Below are 10528 nucleotides of genomic sequence, written 5' to 3' on the forward strand. Positions count from 1 at the left end.
ATCATCATTTCAAGCTGATAGTGACCAAAATCACTAAAAAAATTCAAAATTGAACCGTTTATGCATCATCAAAACTCACGACCGTTTTTTGCAATTTTGAACCGTAATCCAAAATTAAACCGTTTGTTTAACACCTCGTTCCCGAGTTGAAGCAAAGAAAATAAGAGAATAGAAAAGAAAGTAAGGAGAGAAAAGAAGAGAAAAAAAAGGAAAACAAATTTGTTTTTTTATTTTTTTGCTTCCGAGTCGGAGAGAAATGGAAGGAAAGTTAAACATTTTATTATTTCTTTTCAAATCCTCCCAAATCGGAAGGAAAGTTAAGAGAGAAAATGATCCTTCTATTTCCTTCCACTTCCTTCCTTTAATGAAACTCAGGAGCATCAATCTCCCTTATTTTCTTCTCATTTCCGTCTATTTCCTTTGTTTTCTTTCGTTAAGTTGAACTCGACGGGTGTAAAAGGGTATATATAATCAAAATCAAAATGCCGACGATAAGTTATTAAGTTCCAGAAACGACAGCGTTTAAGTTGTCTATATTTTCTTGAAAAGGAAAAACATATTAAATGAATTTGTCCGTAGCTAAAAACAACGAACGGTGCAGATAAAACGCAGCCATTAAACCTCAAAAAATCTCCCTCAACTCAAGCTCTCAGATCTCTAACAATCCATCACAAACTCAAATTCATCTCTCTTCTCCAACGTCCGATCTGCTGAATCAAATTCCTCTCTCGTTGCGCGCCAAATACGACCATCTCCCCCTCTCGCCAGCTTTCTCTCTCTAAAGGTATGTGAAAAAAAAAACTACTACACCAAAATTGGTCTACGAAAAGTAAACCCTAAAAGCTTATAAGTTTAACTTTCTTTGAATTTCGTTTTTTGGGTATGTTTACTGATGGGTCATTAGGGTTTCTGTCGGTGATAGGATGGCGGATGCTCCTGGGAGTCCGGCCGGTGGGAGTCAAAGCGGCGGAGACCGGAGTCCTCAGTCAAATTACAATATCAGAGAACAAGACAGATTCCTCCCAATTGCTAACATAAGCCGTATTATGAAAAAGGCGTTGCCTACCAACGGGAAGATCGCTAAAGACGCTAAAGATACAGTTCAAGAATGCGTTTCCGAGTTTATCAGTTTCATCACTAGCGAGTATGTATACACAATTTTAACACAAATTCACTCAGATACTATGAAATGTTGAGTTCTGAATGCACACTCATGAAACTAGCTATAAGATTATATAAGAATTTTAGATTTTTAAACGTCATGGAATACTGATAATGATCTTATTGAACCTTTACATAGGGCTAGTGACAAGTGTCAGAAAGAGAAGAGGAAGACGATCAATGGTGATGACTTGTTGTGGGCGATGGCTACATTAGGTTTCGAAGATTACATTGATCCACTCAAAGCTTACCTATTTAGGTACAGAGAGGTAATGGATTTTTCATTGCCTTTTTAGTAACACATGATCTTTTTCTTGTTCAATTTCTCAAATACTTTGTCTAACTTATAATTTCTTTTTGTTTCCTTTTTTCTATTGGACGCTTATGTTGGGAAATGATTCATGCAGTTAGAGGTGGGTGATCCTTCTTTGACACCAAATTATTAATCAATTTCTTTCAATGTTAATTTAAGTACAAAGTTTCACTTTTTTTATTTATTGTAACACTTTTTTATGTTTTTTTTAGGGTGATGCTAAGGTATGTGCTAGTGCTAGTGCTAGGGGTGGTGATGGATCCAGTAAGAAAGATACGGTTGAATCTCAGCTTGCTCCAAATGCACAGGTAAGCTATATGCAAAAAATAGCAATGTTTTTTGACTATTTTTATTGATTTATTTATTATAACATTGTTGGAAATGAATTTGCAGTTTACTCATCAAGGTTCTTTTACACAAGGAATGAACTTTGTGAATTCACAAGTCTGAACTTTCAGGTTCTCCCTCTCTCTCTCTCTCACACACACACACACATACATATATACATACATATGTAAATATACATACATATGTATATATACATACATGAATAACCATTTTATGTCATGCTTGTTGCAGACAAAGAGGCATCATGTTGTTGTTCAAGCATATCATGTTTACTGATTCAGTTATTTTATGATATTTGTGGGGTCAGTAAACGAAGTTTAACGTGATTTGTACTTTTTTTATAATATCGTATAGTGTTTCATATACCAGAGTTAAATATATATATATGTATAAAGATATTGTTTATTTCGCCTCGTTTTTTTTGTTCTTGGGGCATGAAGAAGTTAATGTGTTTGTTGAAAGGTTTATATGTTTCTAAAGTTATATGTTATCATGCTGAATCTCTGCATGTGGAATTTGAAAGTTTGTGTTATGAAAATACCAATGTTTTGATGGTATTATATGAACAATAGAAATAGTTTGTTATCAATTTATGATATGTATATTTATTATATTCTTTCCTACTTGAAAAATCAGGAATCCTAATCCATTCACTCGTAACAAATTCATTTATCTGTTTCATCAAATTGCGTTTTTTGTAAATAAATTAACCTTTGTCATGGAATAAATGTGTAACTCGTTCATTGATTTGATGATATTTTTATTAATGAAAGTTTTCATCTATGTCTATCAATGTATCGGGTGAGATTTGAACCTTTGACCTCGAAATTTATATTACTATCTTGGTTTCGATTTTTTCTAAAATGGCAATAGTTACCAACGGCTATAAATGGTGTGGCAATATTGGAAGAAGATGACAGTTTAAAATTGATTTCTTGTTTTATCTTAGGATCATGTAATACCTACAAACCATTTGTCTATTTACCAAACTCTTAAAAATTGATTTCTTGTTTTATCAAACTGACTATCATTCGCTTAAAAGAATAATAATTCTATTTCAATTTAATTAATGTCTTTATATGATAAGACTCTAAAACTGTATGCATTGAGGTATAATATAATATTTTATACAATTGAATTTTCATTTACCCGCTTAAGTTTATGTAAAAGCTTCAAAATATATCTTAACCTTTTAAATTATATTTTAAAAGCTGATAACTTTAGTTGTTTTTTGGAAAATGTATAATTGATTATAAGACCGGAGGGAGTGCTATCACTTCTAGCATATTGTCACCTAATTTTTTTATTGACACATATGTCTTTTTATTGCCACATAAGTTTAACATTTTACATTGAAAAAGGTAGGGAGTGTAGTGTCTCATTTTAAATATGTTTTATTTAGAAAAAAATAAAAAGAAAAAAAAAGAAAAGAAAATAGCAACAACCAATAGTTTTTGTGGTCAAAAGGTGTACAGCCAATCAAAACAAGGGTTCCTCTCTATCTCTCTCCTCTCGTTAAGGACTTAGCGAGTTTGGTGTAGCAAGCCCCATAGCGAGAGCCATGGGGCGGGCGGTGTTCCTTCTCCTAATGAGCGCTATAGCGAGTCTCGTAGCGACTCCACTCCCATTAGCCTAAGTAATGACCAAACTTTTTGGACTTTACTTTAATAACCATCACATACTAAATAAACATATTTTGGATTTCAGATCTATATAATATATTATATTTCATTTGCAACAAATACCTAAAAAAAAACGTCACTCTGACATTTACCTACAAAATATTTACTATCATCAATCTTTCAAAATAATAATATTTTTCAAGGTTTTGTATTTAAATATATTTTATAAGTTTATATTTTTAAACATTTTAGTTGTTCTATAGCATTTATGTAGTATTAGAGTCGGATATAATACATTTAGGAAAATGTTATTCGGGCATTGGAGTCCAAAATGCTAGATTTATTTTAACATTTATAATCAAAATAACAACACATGTTTTATCACTTTGTTATATTTTATGGTATTATTAACCCAAAAAAGCCATTTTAAGTCGGATTTGTTCGAAATGTAGCATTATTTCGAAGATGTTTTTTTTTTTTTTGTTTTTTTTTTTTTTTTTTTTTTTTTTTTTTTTTTTTTTTTGTATTTCAATAATGTTCTTGGTATTTTGGAGTTCTCCATGTAAACGTCCATTTGAGGTTCTTTTTCGCTATATTGATACATGACACTAATAATCGAAGAAGAAATCATTAAAAATCGTCTCTTGCTAACAAAAAATCTAAAGAAGTCAGTCATGCCAATGATGTTTTTTTTTTTTAATTCACTTTGTCCAAGATCTTAGCATGCCTACAAAAACCTCATTGAGGCACCTTGGTTAAGGGTGAACCATGCCCCGATAAAAGCACTAACTACACATCTTCGACCTACTAGCCAATAACTGTCCCATCAAGTATGTCGAAATGTATCATGGTTTAGGATGTATAATATATTGTTGCATATTAATTAAATTATTAATTTTTCATATTTATTTGTATTGTGTCATGTCTTATTTAAATAAAGAGTGTAATGTTTGAGTTACTATTTCTATTAAATAAATAGCACAACATTTTGAACGACTAAATAACAATTCAATTCGAGGGAGCTAGAACAAGGTATGATTGGTTCTATGTATGCAACTTGATAAACCTTTATTATGAAAAAAGTCGTAGCCAAATTGTAATATTATGTAAATCATAGTGATATCGTTGATGTTATCACATAACCATAAACGTATATCGTATACATATATAAGTTTTATCTTTTAGAGTGACGACGCCCTTCTTCAATGAGTTATATCTTTAATATTCTGCACTTGAGCCTCCTCATTTGAATCACTATTTATATGTGAATGGATGGCTACCTTCTAAAGTTTCACTATAATAGATAATGAGCATGTTCAATAAAACTAGTCGGTAACACATAGAGTATAGCTGGTAGTATTTTGTTAAACACTACGTGAGATAGCCTTTAGATTTGGAGTGTTTTTTTTAACTAAACGCTAAAAGTTTGTAGTGTTAACCGATGTTTTTTGTTCAATACATAGTGTTTTGTTAAATGCTAGAAGCTAGAAGCTCTCAAACGCTCCCAACGCTTCATGCCAACACATGCCTAATGTCATCTTTACCATACGATGCTAAAAGGTTGTTGTTGTGTGACACACACACACACACACACACACATATATATATATATATATATATATATATATATATATATATATATATATATATATATATATATGGAAAAGTGAATATACCCTTAAGGGTATATAAGCTTAGGTACCCAAACCCACTATAATACGTCGTTTGGTTTTATATATTCATTATAATGTTCTTAAATTTCAACCCCTAACTTGTTTTACTTTCAAGATTTTCGAAATTTCACTATTATCTTCCTCTTACATCACATTTTTATGCCGAACGCCTACTAGGCTATATATATTATTCTTTAAAATGAAAATTATGTAAAAGGAAGATAAACGTAAAATTTATAAAAATCTTGAAATTAAATCAAGTTAGAAGTTGAATTAGAATAAAAGTGGACAATTACAATGTGTAAACATGATACAAAACGACGTAATATGATGATTTTGGGTACCTAAGCTTATATACCCTTAAGGGTATATTCACTTTTCCCATATATATATATATATATATATATATATATATATATATATATATATATATATATATATATATATATATATATATATATATATATATATATATATATATATATAGACACTAAGTTTCTTATTAAATCATGTTACTTAATCTCAATTTTTGTATAACAATTAATAATGTAAGGAGTTGTGATGAAGTAGCTAGATGATGAAGTAGCTAGATGAGTTGGATGCGTATGTGTCTTCCGGATGACATAACCTAATATATTAGGGTTGCGTCTACCGTCTGCATTTTTTATTTAAGAATAAATATCGCACACATTTTCTCTCTAGTGATTTAGGGTTCCTATTTCTTCATCTTCTTTGTATGTATATGTGAGTGTGTAAAAAAGAGAAAAGAGAGAATGATTCACCGACCTGCCATATGCGATTAATCACTCCAGCCGCTGGAACCGGTGATGAAGGAGTCCTTACCCGGGTATCGCCAGTACTGCCCCAACCCACGACAGAATCCGCCGTCTATTCCCTCATCCCTAATAATAACTTGCTGTAAGACGAAAGAAAACCTACTACTAAATGATAATTATGGCAAAAATCTTATAAAATTAGACATCTCCATACATAAATATCATATTAAAATAAAATTATTATTTTTGACTAACCTAAGAGTTTTAATATATTATTTTTCTAGGATTTAAAACTAAAAAAATATTGTAATTGTTTTTTAATAGTTGTTTCTATTTTTTAATGGTGGGAATATTGTAGAAGAAAACTTTGGGGACTGTGATGTAAATATAAAACTTCCACATGAAAGACATGGGGATCTTGGTTGGGTTTGGTCATGTTGCTCATAATCAGTCGTTAGTCGTTAGGGTTTACGATCTACAACCGGAGCTCTGCTAAAAATCTCGAAGCATCCTTACCCACGAATTATCAGGTAACAACAAAAATTATCAGCATATATCTCGTCTATTTTATCTTTCTATCACCTGCGCGAATCGATTCTGCTTCTACCATAATTATAATCCGTTTACTTAGAATCACAAATAAGATAGATATCTGCTAGCAATTGAATTGTTCATGTTCAATCATTGTTTGGTTACATTATCGAAATGAGCATTTTCGTTAACTTTCAGAGTATCATTAAAATCAAAACATTTGTATGAAACTTTGTTCAAATTCTTCAGAATTCGACCAATTGAAGATACGACGACTTGATATGTGAGTCCCATCTAACTGATTTGTGGACAAATGAAAATGAAATCCACAATTAGGAGAATAAACGAAATGATATAAATAATGGAACCCTAGATTTTTCAGATATTGCTTTCTGGATTTACAAAATTACAATTTCAGATGATTAGGTTATTATCCTCGATCTATATTGTAACTAATATACAAAATTTTCATTTTGACATTGCTAATTTTACATTTTTGTCTAAAATCTGTAATCTGTTGATAACTTAAAGATAGAATTAGTTTATTGCAAATGATTAATTTTCCATTTATTGCTCCCTTACGAATATGACCAAGCAAAAGTTAAAATTTCGGTAGATCCTTATTTCTATAATTATACGCTTGTGGAGCATACAGAAGAAATGTAAGCAAATTTTACTGGGGATTTTTATGCAGAGATCTTGAACTATACTTTTATTAACTACCACTTTACCCTTAAGGAAACCTCATTAGAAAAACACGTATTACTCAATTCTCATCAAGGTTTTGAATCTGTTTCCCTTAAGGCTAAAGATTCCGTTTATGCAGCCAAATAAAACTTATGGAGAACACGGAACCTCCCGTTTCATCAACCACTACACGCACATGGCACGACTTTCTAGAACGCATGAGACAACCTTCCGCAACAGAATTCGTCAAAACCATAAAAAACTTCATAACCACATTCTCAAAAACAATTCCAAATCCCGAAAAAGACAGTGAATCCATACAAGAATTTTTCGCCACCATGGACGCCGCTTTCCGGGCCCACCCTCTATGGGCGGGTCGCACAGAAGACGAATTGGAAAACACAAGTGAAGGCCTCGAAAAATACATAATGACAAAACTATTCCCTCGCGTATTCGCTTCACACCCAGAAGATATCAAAATAGACAAGGATCTTTTCAACAAATCGCTTTTAATCCAACAATTCATCGAACCCCACCACTTAGACATTCAACAAAAGTATCAAAACGAAACTTCATGGTTAATCGCAAAGAAAGAGCTTCAAAAAATTAATAGTTACAAAGCACCACGTGATAAACTTTCGTGTATTCTTAGTTGTTGTAAGGTCATTAGTACATCGCTATTTAACGCATCCGAAAATCCACCTGGCGCTGATGATTTTCTTCCTGTTTTAATTTACGTTACAATTAAAGCAAATGTGGCACAATTGCACTCAAATTTGGTTTATATTCAACGGTTTAGGAATCGGTTAAGGTTAGGTGGAGAAACGGAGTATCTTTTCACGAATATGTTATCTGTAGAATCGTTTATTTTGAACATAGATGCTAAGGCGTTGTCTATGGATGAAAGTGAGTTTGAGAATAATATGGAATCTGCGAGAGTAATTGTTTCGGGGGAGTATAATGGTGAGAATGTGGAAACTCGAAGGGTTGAAAGTGAAAATGATATGGAGGCGAAGTTGAAAGAGGTTCCTTCGGTTTCGGATTTGGAAAATAAAGGTGGGACGATGATTGTTATGGAGGAAAAAGTGAGTGAAAAGTTTTGGAATTTTCCGTTTTTGTATTCGAAGGTTGATGATTTGAGTGTTGGTGATGTGGATGAGTTGTTGAATGGTTATAAGCAGCTTGTGTTTAAATATGTTTGTCTTGCTAAAGGATTGGGTGTTCCTGTTCGGCCGCCTCTGGAGACCGGAGATGGTGGTGGGGAGGCAGTGGGTGGTGTTCCGGTGGCGGCAACGGAAAGTGAACAGGTGGAGGATGGTAGAATAGAAGGAGGTGGGGATGATGGTGTTAGGGATTCTACAACTGAAACTCTAGTGGCTGGAGAAGTTGTTTCTCAGTTAGATGTAAATGTTGAAAAATAAATTATGTATTTTTTTTTTGTTTTTGTGGATTAGATTTAGATCTTTTGTTTATTTGTTTATTTGATCGATGAATCTTTTGGTTATATTCAGCTTGTTAAAATGAGAAACTTGTGAAAAATAGTAATGTTCTTTACTTTTATATCAATATGGACAATATATTTTATTTTTTACCCATAATATCAATGTACATACATTTTTTTTGCCCATAATAGCCATATAGAGTCCTAATACTAATGTAGTTACATTTCATAATCGATAATAGCATTATGTAAGTACGTAACAAATAAAGTACATTGGCCATATTGGTAGCAAAATTAAGGTATGTTGCTATTATTGGTTAAGAATAAAGTAACATTGATATTATCCGTTAAAAGTGTAAGTATGTTGCTAATATGGGTAAAAAACAAAATATATTTTCCATATTGGTACAAGAGTAAATACGTTGCAATTTGTCTGATAAAATAAATCAAACATTAAAGGTAACAAGAGATATGATTCAACTAACACAAATAAACTTTTATTCCGTCAAACTATGCAATATGATGAAATTGTTGGCACGTAATCAAAGATGAAAATTTCAAATTTAAAAATACAACAAAATTCATGATGCATAACTGAATTTGAACGGATGATGAAATTGTTGGCACGTAATCAAAGCATGTGCCACCATCTTTTCATTTTTATATGGATTGAAAACATATTCATCCTTTCAGTGAATTCTTAGGAGCAGAAAGTTCCAGGAAAATGTGTGTATAAAGTTGTTAGTCTAACATGTTGATAATTTTTTATTTAGTTATTTTTTAGGAATGACAATTAATCACCTTTTTGACTAATTGCAACAAAGAAACATTTACTTAAATCTATTATCTATTATTTTATTATCTATATTTATATTTATATCAAAAAAAAATATATATATATATATATATATATATATATATATATATATATATATATATATATATAAACTATCTTATATTTAAGGTCATCCAAATAAATATGGTTTAAGATAGTTTCCAATCTTTCTAAACATTTTAACTAATTTATTAAACGTTACATCTTAAAAAAATGGAAAAACATTATAAATGGTCCTTGTGGTTTTCCGGATCTGACGTTTAGTCCTCAATGTTTAAAATTGTCATAGATGATCCATGTGCTTTTAAAACTTTTGACGATTGTTCGTTATTGTTAACTCCGTCATATTTTGTCTGTTAACCGAATGACATTTTTGTCATTTCACTATCATTTATGAAGTTTTTCATTATTTTAGAAAAATACAAAAGAAAAAATAATTATTTAATATAGAAAGCTCTCTCTCTCTCTCTCTCTCTCTCGTTTTTCGTCAATTCGATTCTATAGTTCATAAAACTCTCATTTTTGTCAACCATAGCAACAGTGTAGAATTGAAGATTCGTATTTCGAATAATTCAAGGTAAGAGCAATGTGTTTGTGAGTATAATCATGGAGAATCGCAAATTTCGCTACTAAATTTTGCCGTTTATGCGTGTATTACATTCAAGAAAAAGGTTAATGTGGATGAGCAAACAATTGCTTGTTCAATTGTGACCATAATCATGAAGTGTAATTTGCTTCTACTATTCTTCTTGTTCTTTCGAAGTATATTTCAACAGCAACACCAATCTCTCCCGTTGAATTCAACTTTCAACCGCAGAACAAACTGCTCTGCTCCAACTCTCAGACCATCATTAGGTTTAAGAGCCATATAATGGCCTATAAAATCCGACCCATGCTTAGCTTGGATTGGTCTTCTATGTCAAGGTGGTCATGTTGTTGGGATCAATATTTGAGGGTTTATAAGAACCCCACTTTGGAGTCGAAACACTAAATCTTAAGTTGATGCTCTTGCCAATTTCACCAAATTGATTTCATTTTTTGCATGAATCATAATATCAATGCTCTTATTGGTAGCAAAATGTAAGTACATCGTTATTATTGATAAAAAAAATCATGTTACTATTCCATGCAATTTGTCACT

The 10528-nt window shown here is 31.5% G+C and overlaps 1 protein-coding gene and 1 pseudogene across 3 annotated transcripts; both read left to right on the plus strand.

Moving 5' to 3' along the window:
* The first annotated feature begins 584 nt into the window (after window positions 1-584).
* On the plus strand, window positions 585-2360 carry LOC145074992 (nuclear transcription factor Y subunit B-1-like). 2 transcript variants are annotated; one of them, XM_079021297.1, is made up of 7 exons: window positions 585-784; window positions 923-1144; window positions 1301-1430; window positions 1569-1574; window positions 1687-1782; window positions 1868-1932; window positions 2054-2360. In XM_079021297.1, the coding sequence occupies exons 2-6, from the start codon at window positions 924-926 to the stop codon at window positions 1922-1924; spliced, it is 510 nt and encodes a 169-aa protein (XP_078877423.1). In that variant the 5' UTR covers window positions 585-784; window position 923; the 3' UTR covers window positions 1925-1932; window positions 2054-2360. The 2 variants fall into 2 exon arrangements, 1 of the variants encoding a protein (XP_078877423.1); XR_013692231.1 differs by lacking the exon at window positions 2054-2360 and having other exon boundaries at window positions 593-784; window positions 905-1144; window positions 1301-1782.
* A 3909-nt stretch (window positions 2361-6269) lies between these two features.
* Window positions 6270-8615, plus strand: LOC145072828 (vacuolar protein sorting-associated protein 9A pseudogene; annotated as a pseudogene). Its single transcript, XR_013691155.1, has 2 exons — window positions 6270-6423; window positions 7251-8615. The product of XR_013691155.1 is annotated as a vacuolar protein sorting-associated protein 9A pseudogene (transcript).
* Window positions 8616-10528: the final 1913 nt, after the last annotated feature.

Source organism: Lactuca serriola, chromosome 9 (assembly GCF_051521515.1).
Source record: "Lactuca serriola cultivar US96UC23 chromosome 9, Lser_US96UC23_V15, whole genome shotgun sequence".
In the NCBI taxonomy this organism is placed as follows: domain Eukaryota; kingdom Viridiplantae; phylum Streptophyta; class Magnoliopsida; order Asterales; family Asteraceae; genus Lactuca; species Lactuca serriola.

What these genes read in the sequence shown, in the direction of transcription:
- LOC145074992 (XM_079021297.1), top strand. Translation starts at nt 924, where the DNA reads ATGGCGGATGCTCCTGGGAGTCCGGCCGGTGGGAGTCAAAGCGGCGGA. An exon ending in ATCAGTTTCATCACTAGCGA is followed by an intron (nt 1,145 to 1,300) that starts GTATGTATACAC and finishes ACCTTTACATAG; the next exon opens with GGCTAGTGACAAGTGTCAGA. An exon ending in AGCTTGCTCCAAATGCACAG is followed by an intron (nt 1,783 to 1,867) that starts GTAAGCTATATG and finishes ATGAATTTGCAG; the next exon opens with TTTACTCATCAAGGTTCTTT.